Source organism: Capsicum annuum, chromosome 11, assembly GCF_002878395.1.
Source record: "Capsicum annuum cultivar UCD-10X-F1 chromosome 11, UCD10Xv1.1, whole genome shotgun sequence".
Taxonomy (NCBI): domain Eukaryota; kingdom Viridiplantae; phylum Streptophyta; class Magnoliopsida; order Solanales; family Solanaceae; genus Capsicum; species Capsicum annuum.
The window spans coordinates 3,163,501-3,182,064 of NC_061121.1; the positions used below are offsets into that span (position 1 = coordinate 3,163,501).

General features: G+C 38.7%; 1 protein-coding gene across 5 annotated transcripts in view; it reads right to left on the reverse strand.

The window, feature by feature from the left end:
* LOC107847553 (endoplasmic reticulum metallopeptidase 1) overlaps positions 1–18,564 on the reverse strand; it is a 43,820-nt gene that overhangs the window by 17,760 nt on the left and 7,496 nt on the right. The window contains exons 1-8 of one of the 5 annotated variants that reach the window (XM_016691883.2): positions 14,622–15,447; positions 14,450–14,527; positions 13,606–13,680; positions 13,368–13,487; positions 10,837–11,001; positions 7,563–8,088; positions 7,229–7,385; positions 6,678–6,787 (exon numbers count right to left, since the gene is read on the reverse strand). In XM_016691883.2, the coding sequence (XP_016547369.2) occupies positions 6,678–6,787; positions 7,229–7,385; positions 7,563–8,088; positions 10,837–11,001; positions 13,368–13,487; positions 13,606–13,680; positions 14,450–14,527; positions 14,622–14,780 (1,390 nt within the window). In that variant the 5' untranslated portion in view covers positions 14,781–15,447. Of the gene's footprint in view, positions 1–6,677; positions 6,788–7,228; positions 7,386–7,562; positions 8,089–8,179; positions 8,323–8,704; positions 8,788–10,836; positions 11,002–13,159; positions 13,226–13,367; positions 13,496–13,605; positions 13,681–14,449; positions 14,528–14,621; positions 15,448–18,564 lie in introns of those variants that run through there. The other 4 variants (XM_047399350.1, XM_016691882.2, XM_047399352.1 and 1 more) reach the window with 4 other exon arrangements.

Sequence of the window (18,564 nt, forward strand, 5' to 3'; positions counted from 1 at the left end):
CATCTAGTAGTGGACCTATATTCTTGAAATCCATTAATTATAGTGGTGTTGTCAAGGATGGTGGGTATATCGCTAAGTTATTTAGTAAAGTCATTGAAGATGTATCCATGCTTAGAAGAGCCAATCTTGATATTTCACAATTGCATCTTATTTATGACATGTGGGATACCATGATTGAAAAGGTGAAGGTGATTGTATTTGAGCACGAGGGGAAATATCTTATTAACGGCCAATCAGAATTTTTTGATACAATTCAAGAAATTTTTCCCATTTCATTGTTTAGCACATTACATGGTTCCCAAATACGATCATGAATCGTGGCTTCAAGGGGAAGATAATGGGATAAGAAGACTTCCACCGAATGAAGATAGGGAGATTGCCTCAAATAGGATCAAATGCTTTCAAAGATCCAAATGATTTGAAGCAAGATTCTTTTAAGTATGGGGCATTTTGTAGTTTAAGTGGTTACTTTAGTGAGCCTCACGTGATTGATGCTATGGGGTATGAAGATCCTCTATCTTGGTGGGCTAACTATTGTGTAAATGCTCCACTTTCACAAAGTTTGGCTTACAAGTTGCTCTCCCAACCAGCTTCTTCATCTTGTTGTGAAAGAAATTGGAGCACTTATTCATTGATCCATAAGCATCAAGAGAAACAAGTTAAGTTAGCTTCTTCAAGAGCCGAAGATTTAGTGTTTGTGCATTATAATCTTTACTTGCTTTCTCTAAAGAAAGAAAAATACATAAGTGGTCCAAGCAAATATTGGGATTTAGGTAAGTCTTTTGATACTTCTTGAGTAATTTTTTTATTATGATAAGTTTCTTTCACAATATTCTAAATTCATTTGGTATTGTTTTAGGTGGAGACCATTTCAGCATTGATGAAAGTATCAATGAGTTAGTTGAATTGTCAATCGATGAACCTCAACTAGAAGGTGTGTTCTTTGAAAATGAACTTGAGAATTTAGAAGAAGATAATAACATGAAGGAAATTGAAGAAAATGATCTTTGATTTAGATATTCCCATGTTCATATTACATGGTTCAAATAGAACTTAGTTCAAACGTAAATTTTATGTAATTATTTTTTATATAGGAACTTGTGAACATGTAGTTTATGTATGATTTTTGGTGATCATTTGACTCTTAATTTGAATGGTTAATTGACTTGTGTCTCTCGTGACTTTCTCTTAGTCTATTTGATTCTAACTTAGTAACACGTCTAGTCATCTCGACTTACTTCCAAAAGACTAAAAGGTATGTTTAATATCTCTCTTAATCTTAGCTTTGTTTTAGCTTTTTATTTGCTATATTTCAATGTGTTATAGTTATACTATCTTATTTTAATACTCTGTTGTGCGAGTTGTAGGAAAAGGAATGAATCATGCCCTTTTAAAGAGGTGTATTTGCTTGCGGTCTCGTTCCTTCATGATCTAACTCTACAAGGCAAAAGTTACATGTAAGTTTTTCACAAAATCTCATGTATATAATTATGCATAATTGATATTTTTGTAATTATATGTATAACCTTTCAATTTTTTTTGCCGAGTCCCCGCACCTGTATCCATATCCAGATCCAGATCCCCGAATCTTAAAAATTCAATCATGAAGGATCCGACACTCGGATCCGCACCCGAGTCCGACACACGCAGCCGGGTCTGAGCAACTTAGCTTCGTAGTACTCCGGTAAGGAGAGGGACTGAGTTGTGAATTTGTCTGGTTCCGGACATTTGTCCAATTTCCATTCTTTCTTTATAGAATGATTATGGTGGAGTTTCTGTGCTTTCAGGCATCAAGCGGGCGATTTTTCCCGAGTGGATGAAGAATTTATAGTGTCCTCCATGTGGAGTGGACCCTATATATGCTTACCTTATATAGGGTACTTGGTTAGTAGTGCATAATGGTTGATAGACACTAAGTGGGAATCTTAGATGTCGATGTTGACAAAGGTAGTATGTTAGATCTGGCATAGCAATGCAGGAATCGTGGAGGTAAATTAGTAGGTTGGATGAGGTTGATGACTTGGCGAAATTCAATAGTGGGAGAGTTGGGCCATATAGGCCGAGAGTTTAGGTTGAACTAGTCAATTGGAGGTCTAGTCGTTGAATGGGTTAAAGCAAGGAGCTCGTATGACGAGATGAAGGTTGATGGTTAATCTTACATTTTCTTCGAGCGGTGGACTTCAAGGAAAAATCAGGTGGCAGACTCCAGTGATTCTCTTCTATCTCGGCTAAGAGATTACTCTACTAGTGTTGCATGCATTCTTTTAGCACTTATGCCTAAAGTTCACTTTGTATTCATCTTGTTCCCGGGATATGAGTCTTAACCTCATTTCACACTACCTATGGTTAGGGGTGTTCATGGGTCGGTTTGGGTCGGTTATTGATCAAAACCATAACCAAACCAACTTAATCGGTTTTTAAATTTCTAAAACCAAACCAAACCAAACAAAAAAATAACCGTCGGTTTGGTTATTGTCGGTTTAGTTCGGCTTGGTTCGGACCTTTGGGTTTATAACTTTAGCTAATGATAAAAGTTAAAAATTAGAAAAAACAAATCCAATCTAACATATGAGATGTTAACCGAGTGTTGTATCTCAACCTTAAAACTAAGATGTCAACTGAGTGCTATACTTCGGCAAAGCTATGAACAACACCACATGAATGCTTCTAAAAATATATTTTAAAACTACATTTAACAGAATAATATGATAAAACTCCCAAAAGGTGAACACGTAAACTTCTTGCTCAACAAGGTTAAAAAAAAAGTTAAAATTAATGATTGTCTATAGTTAAATGAATCTCAGCTATAAATTTCAATATACAACAAGATATTATTTTCACAATTAGTATCGTTTGTCATTCAAAGTGCAAAATTCACTTAGAATCTCATAAGGTACTATCAACTAGATAAAGAAATGACTTAATGTGTTACAACTAAAGTTAAATCATGATTAAATATAAAATGTAAATAATATTTATATTGTATTTATGAATAATACATAAATATTTATAATATACATATATATATCGGTTCGGTTTGGTTATTTTGTCGGTTATTTTAGAGTAAAACCAAACCAAACCAAACCAAATTAGTATCGGTTTTTAAAATTCAAAACCAAACCTAACCAAATACCAGTTTTTTTAATCGGTTTGGTTTGGATCGCGGTTCGGTTTGGTTAAAAACCAAACCATGAACACCCCTACCTATGGTATATACGGCTGTGTTTCTTTCGGTGTTCAGCTCTAAGGACTCCTTTTATGGTATGGTTTGCTCGAGATGATTCTCCATTATGGTTTAGGTGGTTGTTATGAAGTACTTTGCACCTATGGTGTTGTCTTGATTCAAAGGTCTTTGTCTTGCCTTAGGTGGCATGGATAATTCTTGTACCTCTGCTCCTTAAATGGCTCCTCTTATATTAGAATGGTAGTGGCTTGGGAAGCATAGTGATGTTATGTAATAGGGAATGTAGAAGTCCCTAAGTGGGGGAGAGTCTAGGATGACTACACTACTAGAGTTTAAGGTTTTGGAAGGTAAGGTAAGGTCTTGGGAAATGGTTAGGAAAGGAATAGGTGGAGGAAACCCTTGTGGAAATGATAGAGGGTGCTAGATCTTTTGGTGAATAGATCATACTGTGGGTTTATAGGCAGTAGGCTTGGATGTTGTGATTGGTGGATAAGATAAACCAATAGTGTGTTGGGTTCTTAGGAGGTTTGGGAAGGCAAAACTTGTGAATTGCTTTCATACCATAGTGGTTATACAGTTTTGGGTTTTTTCAACTATATGTTGGATCTTTGGGTTATGTGGTTGGTATTGGTATCTCAGAACCCTTATTCTTTAAAGAGGTCTCAATGATTTGTGTCTTTGATAAACAATGGGCTTAAGTCCCCGATGTTTTGAAATGAATTGTGTCTTTAGATGAGGGGTTTAAGCCCCCAAGCTTTGAGTTGATTCCTGTCCGTGATAGATAGTGGGTTCAGGTCCCTAATCCTTGAATTGTACAAGTTGATAGATAGTGGGTTCAAGTCCCTAATCCTTGAATTGTACAAGTACCTTTGGTAAGTCATTGGGTTAAAGTCCCTAAGCCGTGAAAATGAGTAAGTGTTTTGATAAGTAATAGGCTTGAGTCCCAAAGTCAGTGAAATGAAACGGTTGATTGATGATGACCATGTTTATGTGTCGTATTCTTGTTGTGTGCTTGTTTCTAATTTGTTTAAAAGTTGGTTTGATTTGTGATAATGTGTTGAATAGTGTATATATTTTCTCTACCCGTCATTTGAGGACGAATGATCCTAAGTGGGGGAGAGAATGAAACACCCAAGATCTTGGCCTGCCAAAAATTTTTATCTTTGGACACACTGTCCATGATACGGCTTGGGCATGTCACTCATTACCCTTAGATACGAGTCATATCTTCCCTTCCCTTCTCTCTCGTACCCTAGGCAGTGTGATGAGGGCTACTTACTGTTCTAGGTACGAGTGACACCCTCCCTCAATCATACCCAAGGTACGAGTCGTACCGAGTGAGTCGTACAGAGTGAAGTCTCAAAACTTGATTGGACTGTTCTAGGTACAGTTGAAGCATACGAGTTAGGGCATGAATCGTATCCTTTGGATACGACTCAAGTATGTGTAGTCGTACCCTAACCAGTGTAGGTGACCTAGGAGGAGCCTAGGGTACGAATTAGGGTACCACTCGTACCCTAGGGCACGGTTGACTCAAGTGAGTCGTACCTTCCATCGTGGTCAAAATCCAGTTTTTAGTTAAGGACCTTATGGTCATTTCCTACACCTAAAACTCTTATGTCCCCTCACTATATAAGTCATCTTAGCCTCACATAACACTTGCTTGGTGGATTAAACATTCCAAAACGCTCAAAAGTTCTTGAAACAAGATTGGAGGCTAGGGTTTGAAGATGGTTCATCTAGAGGCAAGAGAGGTGTCAAGTTCTTCCTTGAATCAACTTGTATAAGGCATGTACCTCTCTCCCTTGTTAAATAACACAAAAACCATGTATTTTAAACTTGAATTAGAAAGTGTACATCGAGATTTTGAAATCAAAATGTTAAGGGTTTGATGCCTAGTGATGAGTTATGTGTGTTCTTGTTTAGACTTGTGTTTATACATAATATCGTTGATGTTTTGCACATGTGGGTGCTTCTTGTTTGTAGCTTAACAAATGGGTTTTGAGGAACCTTAATATTGATGATTGCTGCTTTGAAGTTGGCCTTGATAAAGGCATGCACACGAGGTGTTTGTGAAAGTGTCTAAGTGGATTGTTGTCTAGTCACATGATGATGATGTTTAGAACTAGGGCATGTCTCAATAAGTATGAATGGTTGATAAGTGACATTGTAGAGGTATTATGAGTCATATAATGTGTAATTTATGACATTGTTGGTTTGATGACTAATAAGGGGTCAAGGTCCCTAAAACATGAAAATGAACTTGAATTGTGTTTTGAACTAATGTGGGGTATATGATGTGTTGTAAGATTGCTAGTGAAGTGTGAATATTTGTAAGGGTCTTGATGACCATAAATATGAATTGAATGATGAATTGAATTAAAGCATTTGCCTATTAAAGTGTGTAATGGATGAATGGTTCAATGAAGACCATGTGCTCATATGTGGTGTTGAATTGGTCAAATGGGTGAGTCCTTAAGTGCAGAGATGAAGTGTATGGGTGAAAAAGGCTTGAACAAAAGAGTTAGGAATCAAATGTCCATTAGTAATGGTAATGAGAGGGCTTGTGGTTAAAGTCCCTTTCCTAATAATAATAATAATAATAAGGCGACTTGAGGTTAGAGTCCCACGAAGCATGTGGTTAGAGTCCCATGCCTAATGACAATGCATGAGGTTAAAGTCCCATGCCAAATGTGAAAGCATGAGGTTACTGTCCCATGCCTATGACAATGCATGAGATTAGAGTCCCATGCCAAATGTGAAAGCATGAGATTAGTCCCATGCCTAATGACAATGCATGAGGTGAGTCCCATGCCTAATGACAATGCATGAGGTTAGAGTTTCATGCCAAATGTGAAAGCATGAGGTTAGAGTCTCATGCCTAATGACAATGCATGAGGTTGAGAGTCCCATGCCAAATGTGAATGCATGAGGTTAGAGTCCCATGCCTAGTGAAAATGAAAATGCAGGATGTTAGAGTTCCATGCCTAAGGAAAGGACTTATGGGTAGAGTCCCTTGTCAAAAGGACTTGTGGTTAGAGTCCCTGGTCTAAAGGATTTGTGGTTAGAGTAGCTTGCCTAAGAAGCTAGAGGTTAGAGTCCCTCGCCTACGAGTTCGTGGTTGGAGTCCCTTGGCCTAAATGGATGAGTGTATGGTTAAAGACCTTTGTCTAATAATAAGTGGGTGCGGCTAAAGTCCTTGGTCTAATGAGAACCGTTTGAATCTAAGTGTGGAAGGGGATTTTGGCAGAAACGTTACTTCATACATATAAACAATGTAGAAAAGCAGAAGATGTACCCACCCAAGCAATTCAATGCTTGTCATCACAGAAGTACTTCAAATAACAGCCTAACAGATGGGGTACCAAAAATATGAATTATTAGATAGGGTATAAATTAACTAGACAGCCCACATAGCCTAAGGACAGCTTTGCAAACATAACAATATCACTACCATCTGCAATAAAATATGAAAAATACATTAGAAAAATACCTGAAATATGAATATATGACAAAAGATATACCAGTGTCAAACATGCTATGGCAGCAATAAATATTGCAACTATTACATTGCCCAGCCACTCAGGGTTGCTGCCAGGACTCCTGCATAATGTGAAACATTAAAAATGCAACTCTCTGATTATACTTTAGATATAATATCAGGATCAGAAATACAGCGCAACAAACACAACAATTTGTTAACAATGCTAATGTGTATCTTTTACATAGTCAGGAATACACAAGAGTAGGGATGGCAATGGGGCAGGGCAGGTTTAAGCTTCTGCGGGTGCGGGGCGGGGCGGGTTTAAGCTTCTGCGCGTGCGGGGCGAGTGTGGAGTGGGTTCAAACATTTGTAAAGAAAAACAACAAGCGGGTGCGGTTAGGGTAAAGAAAAATGTTACTAAAGGAGGGGAGGATAGTGTTACATACTGCCAATACAGTGATGACCTCCCAGTTTGGGTCGTGACTAGATATTAAGGAACTGGAAAATCTGTTATCATAAACTGAGGGCCTGTTAGTGTAAAAACTATCTTGGAGCTTTACCTTTCAAGTCGAACAGCAGTGCCAATTAGTGTGGCAACCAAATGAATAATTATGCCAGAAGAAAGCAAGAACGGCACAGATAATCCGATCAGCAAGGTGAGAGTTTTGAGTGGTTTTGGCAGCCGTGCTGGTGACAAAGTTGCTTCAAGCAAACCATCTAGATTTTCAGAACATTGATCAGTTAACAGCGCTAACTACTGATACAAGGAATTCTAGTTAATCTACAAGGGCAATTCATTAAATCTAGATTTTCATTCGCTGCAGGGAGACTTATGGGGTCTCATGTTCATATCTTAAATGTCAAAGCTAACGAATGAAATAAATGTGGACTCACATGCAAATGCAGGAGTGGCTAGCCAAGCTAAAGCCAAATAAGAAGATCCTATCTTGTAAAAGTTTCCAACAATCAAAAGAACAAGCCACTGCATTAAACCGGCTTTGAAGAGCCACCTCTCAGCATCTAACTTTGCCAGATCTTCTCGCACAACCAAAGGTAGGTTTCTATTTCTTCTTGAAAATGTCTTTGTCAGATGCTTCAACAGAATGAGATAACCCACATGTTGACCAGTGAAAGCCCCAAGCACAGCAGGTGCACCGAACAAACCAACTACTAGCCATGGACTTGAAATGAAGGGAATTGGTGAAGATGATACGAGGGGAAGAACAAAGGCCACAAGTACGGAGAAACCGATGGCGCACATCCACATGAGCATGAGACTCAAGGAAGATAAGGCCAATGACACCAGGGCAGAATATCCACCCATAATTAATGATGTCATCCATATTAAAAGTGCCTGCAATATCATTGAATTGTAGAGCATACTGGCAAATCGCTGACGGAATACGACCATGTATGTTCCCTGAAATATTAGTTACAAATGCTTAGGAAACAAATTTGCCATGCAAAATGAAAGCAGGATAAACTCTAAATAGGAAATTATCAGTGTTTACCATAAAAAAGCATCGAGAGTCAATTATAACTTTCCTTGCTTTTAACAAACAATAAGATATTAAGTTCGCCCTCAGTAGCTGGAGAATCTTTTGTCATTAGATTCCCTGTCCTTTACATGCTTACTGGTCCCAAGCCACAGGGATTCAGACTTCAAATTTGGATCAGAGACCAGAACTATTCGAGGAAACCTCAGATAAATATCAATTGTATGGAACTATATGTCCTTTCTGATTAGAAATTAAATTCATTAATCAAACAAAAAGGTAAAGCATAGAATAACCATGGCCTTTAGCTACTAGGAAGAAAATATTTTATCTTATTCCACATGTCAAGAAAGAATTTTGCTATATCCCATCAATAAGATAGAGGCACATGCCAACGTTGAAGTAATCTAGAACAACCATCAAGCCAAATGCACCAGAAACCGTGTGCAATTCACTTGCATTTCAAACCTAGGAAAATTGCTTTTACAGTCTTTTTTCTCTAACTTTGTGCCAAATATCTGCTTTTACAATTTCCATTACCTGTAGTCACGATTTGATGTATGGATAAACCAGGGATGAATTATAAATTTCCACAATCAACTTGTCCACAACCTATCATATCCACCTTTTACATTGGCTTCATAGCACAATCCCTGAGAATAATTTACACAATATTCTAAATAATTATCTTGACTTTCAACATTTTACATGCCACCTTTCGCTGTTGTATAAAATCTCACAGTGATCTGATCAATTTTTAGTACAAGCCAGTGTTATCAAAAGAGAATTTTTAGTACAAGCCAGTGTTATCAAAAGCAAATAGTGCAAAAAAGCTCTAAGGTCTGTTGGGGCTTAAAGGCAAATAAAAGTTTGGGCTTCAATGAAAAAAGGCGTAGAGGGAGAAAAAATACTTATATTTATGTGTTGTCCCAGACTAACAATTTTAAGCATTAATGAAATATATGAACAAAGAAACTGAAAAACAATTACGATAAAGTGAAATATCAATTGTTTAGTGTCACCTCTTCAGAAAACACTCCTTGGCAAGGAAAAGTATGCCTTAGAAACTTGATGACGACAGTGAAGCGCTCAGGCATGCCATTGATAACACTGGTACAAGCTTATGACATTTCTCCAATCATCGGACAAATCATTAAGTTTGGCTTTCAAATTGTTGATAGATTACCCTATATGTTACACTATCTTATTGCTCATGTAAACTACTAAATGTAATGTTTCCATCACAGGAGATGCCAAAGCGATTTGTAATCCATGTCAAAATTCATCTAAATCCTTGTTATCTAGACACTTTACCAAACAACTACTACTTCTTTTATACACCTAATCCAAAACTGGTCGGAATCAATATACGAATCCTCGTTATTCGTCTCACTCCATTTCCGCTTCATCTAGTATTCAATAATTTTAAAAATACTCTCACAATCAAGCAGTAATATGAGGCAGCCCCTTGCCATTTTTTCTATAACATTCACATGTCAGTGTTACGTGGCTCACATCAAACATGTCCTCAATTCTATATTGTGAGAATTTATCATCACTTAAACCTACGTGTTTTACCAAGATAAAAACAAATATTCCCTTTGTCGCAGTTTATCTGAGACACTTTCCTTTTTAGTGAGACCCAAAAAGAACAACACATTTCCTTATTTGGCAAATATTTAATGACACTATCAACATTTTATCTATGTTGGGTCCTACTTATTTGACAAAAAGTTCAAAAAAGTGTACTATTTCTAAGGGTAGTTTTGGAACATTACAAAGTTTTTCCATATTTCTTAACTCCGTGCCAGTCAAACTACATCATATAGATTAGGACGGAGGCAGTATTCATAATCTCAAGAACTACCAATAGCAAAAGGCTTTCTAAGTAATCAAATTGTCACAGAAGTCAAGTCCCGATTTGACTGGTTATTATAAGATCTACAGAACCCATCTTTTGTTTTTCATGTTCCATATCAGAAGAAGGAGAGCTAGGCCGAAGAAATACTGGAGGGAAGTGATTAGACATGACATGGAGCAGTTTTAGCTTACTGAGGACATGACCCTAGATAGGAAGGTGTGGAGGTCGCGAACAAAGGGAGAAGTCTAGGATGAGTGTGTGGTTTGTAGTAAGTAGTTAAAAGAGCTCACGTATAGCCGGGCCAGCAATCCTAGGACTGTGTCCATAGGTAGGAGCCTTTAGTCGGGAGGGTTTGGGGGTGGTGGGTGCCTTTGGTCTGTGAGGGCATGTTACTACTAGGTGGTTGCCCTTTCCAGATGTCCTTTTTTAATCTCTTATTTCATATTGCGCTTATTTATCTTATTTCGTATTGCTCTGATTTCTTGTTTATATTTTCTTATTCCTTATTTATGTTATGCCATATACCCTGCTTTATGTTTCACTACGCTCTTGCTCACTATTTTTATCCTGAGCCGGGGGTCTATCAGAAATAGCCTCTCTACTTCTTTGGAGGTAGCGGTATGGACTGCGTACATTCTACCCTCCCCAGACCCCACTTTGTGGGAATACACTGGGTTTATTGTTGTTGCTGTTGTTGTGCATATTAATATAATTTATCCTGCAGTAAACACCAATTTCTAGGCAAAAAGGTATATCAACAACCAACAGAAACCAAAAGATTAAACAAAAGAACTGCAGTTCGTGAACATACCAGAATGTCAAAATATATAGCAGTATCCTGGCCAGATTTTCCACCGGAATTTTTCCCCTTGCCTTTGGGAAGATTTGTAGAAGTTCCAGCCTTGAGCAGAAACGCAAGCATATTTTCTCCAAGATGTTGAAGAGAACCAGGTTTCAAAAGCTTTAATTTGTCATTCTGCATGCCAAAGGCACCATATTTGTAAAATAAAATAACACATTCCCAGAATATTATAAAATCGAACGAAATGATCAAGTTTATTGGGTCTTGAAGCAAGACTAAACACTTTCAGCCTGAAGCGCACAATTTACAATGATTTCCTAACAATGGGAATATAGCTTGTAACATCAAAACTAGTTACTCTCTCTCTCTCTCACTCTCATCCAATTTATGTGGGCACTCTTTCCTCTTTAGTCTGTCCTAAAAAGAAAATCTTTCTACATTTACAATTTTAACTTAACCTTCCCATTTTAACCTTAGTGAGCTAATTTATGGCCACAAAATTTCTATGGCTTGTTAGTTTTAAAAAAACAAAAAATCTATGGCTTGTTTTAGATAACAAGTTTTAAAAGTCAAATCTTATTCTCTTAAAATTCGTGTTGCCCAGTCAAACACACATAAATTTGGGACTGAGGGATTATTAATATTGATATACATACAAATATACAAACATGAAAATATTAATTTCACGATTCAGTTGAATATATCATCAAAATAATAAATTCAACAACCCATGAAATGAAAATATCACAGTTTCTGTTTCTCTCTTTTTTTTTCTTTGGGGGAACAAGGTAAGATTTTATTCATTTATTGGAGACAATATCAAGCTAATCATGTGGATTTCAACGAAAAAGCAGGAATTCATCAAATTAAATCCTAAACAATCTAGCAAGTCCAACAAATTATGAAGATCAAGAGCATTCCCATCTTTACAGTATACAAAAATATGATCCACTGATTCACATGATCTCTCACACAAGTAGCTGTACAGGATCCAACCCCTTCTCATCTTGTGTCGGACATGCTTCACGAGACACCAACTAAAAAAAAAAAGGAAATTTTGTTGGGACTGAAGATTTCCAAATCATGTTCCATGGCTACTCTTGTACTTGAGTCGACGGATCAATATTGAGTATTTTTCTATTAGCTTTCCATAAAAGGCCAGCTTTTCTTCCTGCTGAATTCAAAGTTCCGTCCAACATCAGAGAATATATCTGCAAGGACTTCAGAATTATTGGCCAGACTATATAAGTTGGGAAATTGGTCTTCCGCCAAACCATAACCATCCCAACTATCTTTCCAAAATTTGATCTTTTTCCCATTGCCCACCATCAAGTCAACATACTTCTTGAATTCCTCCCAAACATAGCAAATCCAACCAGCTAATCCATGGAGTCTTAACTACTTTAGATGCCCAGATGCCTTCTCTCCTATATTTGGCATCAACCACCACTTTCCAAAGACAATATTTCCCATCATAACTTCCATAGTGATTTATTTCCAAAACAAGGTCTGCTATCTCAAGAGAAATTCCAATACTCAATTAAGAGTAAAAAATTTCAAGTGATTAGCCATAGTCATTTATGTATAACTGCTTTTGCAACAACGTTGATAATCATCTTAAACTAACATATATTTGGAGAGGAATTCTAATACTCACTTAGCAAAAGGCTCTGTTCTATCCTCCTTTTTCTCTTTTTTTGATCCAATAAACTCCGTACTATGTGAAGTACATTTTTCTTTGAAGCTGCTTTGCTTCACCCATACAAAGAAACCACCCAATGTTTTGCATCGTCTCATCACTTTAAGTGACAGATCAATCACTTTAAATAACACTAGAGTCGCCTGACACTTTTTATAACAGTAAATAGAAGAGGAAGTCCATGAAATCCATTTCCAGTTTGTAGATCCGCAAAGTAGTTCATAATGAGGTTCAAAGTCCCATCAGCAGTTTCCTTGATTTGGTATATAGATAATACTAGAAGATCTAATCAGCTTTCTGTCTGTACGCAAACTTTCATATAGAATGTCTTATCAAGTAATTCCATATATTATGATGCTTGAAACCTAAGCTACTTGGACTCGGGTGTAGGTATCCGAGACTGGTGCGGATCCGAGAGTCGGATTCGTCAAAATTTAAATCTTAGGAATCAGGGATGCGAATCCGAGCATGGATACGGGTGCGAGGATTCAGCTAAAAAATCAAATATTATGAATAAGAATTATAAAGATATTCTAAAAATCCGCTATTAAACAAAAACAAGAAAGCATCACAACTTTTGCAATTACTTTTCAATTAAGAGTAGTTTTAGTATTATGAGTTTCTTTAACTTACCTATAATAATTTACAGAAAAAAGGTATCCTCCACAACCTCCTATCTACGATCATATCCTCGATAAGCTGAAATACCATGTGAATTGTAAGTGTTGCAAAATTACCTTTCTAGTGTTGCAAAATTGCCTTTCTCAGTACTCAGTAAGTAGAAATATCAAATTGCCATTAAGGTAGAGTACAATAGTTCATTGGGAGGCATACTGAATACCTTTGTGTGGTATACAGCAGTATTATCAGCATATGCAAAGTCCAGACCAGAAAGACCGGCAAGTTCTTGGTACACTTGGAAATCAGTAGCAGATTTTATTGCCCCAGATTTAAATATATCCTGCAGCACTAAAGACGGTGAAATGTAAGTTCAGAACCTCAACCCAGAGTGTTACTAACATAAATGATAAATCAAAAATTTTAGTAAAAATATTTCTCTTCGAATTATGCAAACTGACCTGTGCAACTATTTGACCAGATGGAAATTTTGCTGCCAAGGCAAAAGTTTCAATTGCCCATGGCTGAGGACCAGCCTGTTAATTAAATAACAAGTAAGCGAAATATAAGAATCAAAGATAAGGAGAAAGGAACTTTTGGTAGGCGTCTGGCCATGGAAAAACAAAAGAAAAATTCACTTTATTTGGAATTTTGAAAGTTGGAGCTGGAGTTGGAGTTGCAATTGTGTTTGGCCATAGTTTTTGTAGTCAATATTTAGAATGTATTTGTAATTTTTTAAAAAAAATATAAAATATTATTTGAAGATGGAATATAATTTAAATGAGGTTATTTTATGAAAATAAAAGATTTAGGATTTTTTTGAAAAAAAAAAAAAATTTAAATGTGAAAAAAGTGAACCAAGGTTTTGGCTGTTTTCCAAATTCCAAATGTAGCTACAAGTTGAATTTGGAATTTTCATAGCGAAACTATTTTTCAAATAAAGTGAAATAATTTTATGGAAAAAAGTGAATAATATTCAAGGCCACACGGCTCCTTGAGACGTTCTTGAAAAGAAGAAGTGTCTAAAAACATCCCTTTTGATCATAAATAAGCTCAGGATGTTCATTTGAAAAAAGGAGAAGAAATATGCATGCATGATGCAACTCTAATCAAAATTAGCTCATTAAAAAAAAAATGGAGAAAAACAAACAACGCAGCAGCTTGTAAAATTAGCTCATTAAAAAAAAAATGGAGAAAAACAAACAACGCAGCAGCTTGTTTTATCTCATAAACATCGATAACCACCTGTTCAGTAACCAGATGAAAAGTAGAGACAGAAAAGGACTGTAAGAGTAGGATACGAACCTGAAATATTCCTGACTTGCCTCCAACACCCATGGCCTCCAAGTCAATAGCCACGGTTACAGTATCACTCCACGAGTGCTGCATCAATGAAATAACTATGCAAGTTAACAAAATTCATGATTCGATTTTAAATGGTAAAGTTTAGCAGTTAATTTCTGCTATTGATACTTACATCATTTGTGAGCGCTGAAAATAGCCATTCAGTCAAAATGCATAAATATATCCTAATTAGCATAGATATGGACATCAGTGTGGTGTTAGACAAGACATGGAGTGGTGCAGTCAAGAAGAAAAAATTCTTGAGAAAGTGGATACAAGCAGAATAGGGCATGAAATTATGATTATGTCTGTAATACTTGATATATCAAATTATATACCAATAAGTTAAGAACTTGCATTAGAAAAATGAAAAGAATATCAATTCACAGGTTATACATCAGATAGAATAAACTCAAGTCATTCACCATGATGATAAAGATTAAGAAGCACCTATAGAGTTCAAATAATAACAAAAAAAGAAGTATAATATCAAACAATGTCTAAACTGAGTTGCAAGGCATCATCCTTGTTCTTTCCTATTTGAAGTTAGGAATTGGTACTACAACAACCCAACTCCTCATTTTGAATATTTTGTACAAATTCCTTGATTTGAGAATTCCCATTGATCCATTTAATGTAGTGGGGCTTGTTGGTTTGTTCGGATTGTGACCAACCTGGGTGCATGCATTCCAATCCACAGCAGTCGACACACAAATCTGTGCAATTACCTTGTACCAATGTTATCAAAGACACGCTAAAGCCCTAAAGCGAGGGTCAAAACATATTAAGCGTGCTGCCTCACTTAATGTGCGGTTCAGCACCATCATCGATTTTCTAAGGCATACTTTTCCTTGTCAATGAGCCTCTTCTGATGAGGCGACATTAAACAATTGATGCTTCACTTTATTATACTTTTTCAATTTCTTTGTTCATATATTTGGCATTCATGCTTGTAATTAGTATTCTTGGACATAACATATATATTCTTATTTTTTCTCCCTTTGTGCTTTATCCTTAGAGCTTTTTTGCGCTTTTTCTTTTGATAACATTGCCTTAAACGAGTCTTTTATCCTCTGAGTTGATTGCCTCCTCCTCTGAAACCTGCAAGACCGTCGATTTTGTCGCCGGAATCTTTTTGAAGCTTGGATTTCTCTCAACCCATATCGGAATGGTGAAGTTAAGTTATACCCATCCTTTGATATGGTGACTTCATTAGGTATTTTATTAACCTCACCAAATACTTCAATTCGAGCATATTTAAGATGGGTCTTGAGCTCAGTCTCCTCATCTATCTTTTTTCACGCGCCACACTTCTCACCTGTTTCTTGGAATGTGTCGCGTGACAACAGATGTAGCAATAAACCTACTGCCTAATCCATGTCGATTTTATCTTGTGTTGCACAAAATCTTCTTTTTCATTCTTTTATTAACCGGGATGCGGTTTTGGGAGGCTTTGGAGGAGGTGGTGAGAGGCGTGCCTAGTTCGGAGAAGATTGTTGTAGCAGGGGATTTCAACGGGCACATCGGGGCGCTACCGGGAGGCTTTGGTGACGTGCATGGGGGTTTTGGTTTTGGGGAGAGAAATGACGAGGGGGCGACCCTACTGGAGTTTGCGAGGGCCTTTGGGCTGGTGGTGGTGAACTCGGGCTTCCCGAAGAAGGACGAGGACTAAGGAGTGTAGACCGAGAATTAAGTGGGGCGGCCTGACGCCAGTGAATGCGTGGGAGATAGGGGAGAGGTTGGCGGGAATGAGGGTATGGGAGTATAGGGGGGACGTGGATAGTATGTGGGACAGGGCGGCAAGGTGCATCAGGGAGAATGCAAGTGAGGTGTTGGGTGTTTCTAGGGGCCGGGCCGGGCACCGTCGGGGGGATTGGTGGTGGAATGAAGAGGTGGAGAAGAAAGTGGGGACCAAGAAAGGGGCGTATGCTAAGTTGGTGGATAGTAAGGACGAAGAGGAGAAGCGGGTAAACAGGAAAGAGTACAAGCTAGCGAGGAAGGAGGCGAAGTCAGCAGTCACGGTAGCTAAGACGGCCGCTTTTGAGAGCTTGTATGCAGGGTTACAGGAGAAAGGAGGGGAGAAAAAGTTGTTTAGACTCGCTAAGGCTAGGGAGAGGAAGGGTCATGACCTCGATCAGGTGAGGTGCATTAAGGGGGAGGACGGTAGAGTGTTGGTGGAGGACGGCCACATTAAGAAGAGATGGCAGTCGTATTTTCATAGGCTCTTGAATGACGAAGGGGATAGAGCTATTGTGTTAGGGGAACTGGAGCACTCAGAGGAGTGTCGGGATTTTAGCTATTGTAGACGCTTTAAGGTAGAAGAGGTTAGACAAGCTGTCCGCAGGATGCGAAGGGGTAGGGCGACGGGGCCGAATGAGATACCGGTGGAGTTTTGGAAGTTCGTTGGAGAGGCTGGTGTAAGGTGGTTGACTGGATTGTTTAATGAAATCTTCAGGACGGCAAAGATGCCCGAGGCGTGGAGGTGGAGTACCATGGTCCCTCTCTATAAGAATAAGGGGGACATTCAGAGTTGCAATAACTATAAGGGGATTAAGTTATTAAGTCACTCTATGAAGATCTGGGAGAGAGTGGTCGAGGTGAGGCTGAGACGGATAGTGTCTATTTCGGAAAACCAGTTTGGATTTATGCCCGGCCGCTCGACGACGGAGGCAATCCACCTGGTGCGGAGGTTGGTGGAGCAGTATAGGGAGCGGAAGAAGGATCTGCACATGGTGTTTATCGATCTGGAGAAGACATACGACAAAGTCCCCAGGGAGGTGCTTTGGAGATGCTTGGAGGTGAGTGGAGTACCGCTGGCATATACCAGAGTAATTAAGGATATGTATGATGGAGCGAAAACCCAGGTGAGGACGGCGGGAGTAGACTCAGAGCATTTCACTGTCCTGACAGGATTGCACCAGGGATCTACTCTTAGTCCCTTTTTGTTTGCGTTGGTGATGGATGTGTTGACGCGGCGCATTCAAGGGGAGGTGCCGTGGTGTATGCTTTTTGCAGACGATGTAGTTCTGATAGATGAGACTCGAGGGGGTGTGAATGACAAATTAGAGGTGTGGAGGCAAACTCTTGAGTCTAAAGGGTTCAGGGTGAGCAGAAGCAAGACAGAGTATGTGGAATGCAAGTTTAATGACGTGAGGCGGGAGAATGAGGTAGTAGTGAAGCTGGAAGCACAGGAGGTGTGTAAGAGGGATAAGTTCAAGTATCTTAGGTCCGTGATCCAGAGTAACGGTGAGATTGACGAGGATGTCTCGCATCGTATTGGGGCGGAATGGATGAAGTGGAAACTCGCGTCGGGGGTGCTGTGTGATAAGAAGGTGCCGCCCAAGCTTAAAGGCAAATTCTACAGGGTGGTAGTCCATCCGGCCTTGTTGTATGGAGCGGAGTGTTGGCCAGTTAAGAACTCCCACATCCAGAAAATGAAGGTGGCAGAAATGCGGATGTTGCGCTGGATGTGTGAACTGACTAGAGGGGATAGAGTTCGGAATGAGACTATCCGGGAGAAGGTTGGTGTGACTTCAGTGGAGTGCAAAATGCGGGAAGTACGATTGAGATGGTTCGGACACGTGAAGAAGAGGGGCATGGATGCCCCGGTCCGTAGGTGCGAGAGGCTAGCGTTGGATGGTTTTAGGCGGGGTAGGGGTAGGCCGAAGAAGTACTGGGGCGAGGTGATTAGGCGGGACATGGAACAGTTACAGCTCACCGAGGACATGACCCTAGATAGGAAGGTCTGGAGGGCGCGAATTTCGGCAGAGGATTAGGGCCAGTTTGGGTCGCTAGTGTAGGGAATTACTTGGTGGGGGTTTTATTCCTGTTATGATTCCGTCTTCCGTGTTCCATGTTTTATTACGAATCTGTATGCTTTCCGTTGCTTTCCTCTGTTTTATATTACTTATGAGTGCCGTATTTATGTTATGTAATCTGCTTCTGTGTTTTACTATGTGTTTGTGTAGTATCTCGTGTCTTGAGCCGGGGGTCTATCGGAAACAGCCTTTCTACTTCATCAGAGGTAGAGGTATGGACTGCGTACATCTTACCCCCCGACCCCACTAGGTGGGAAT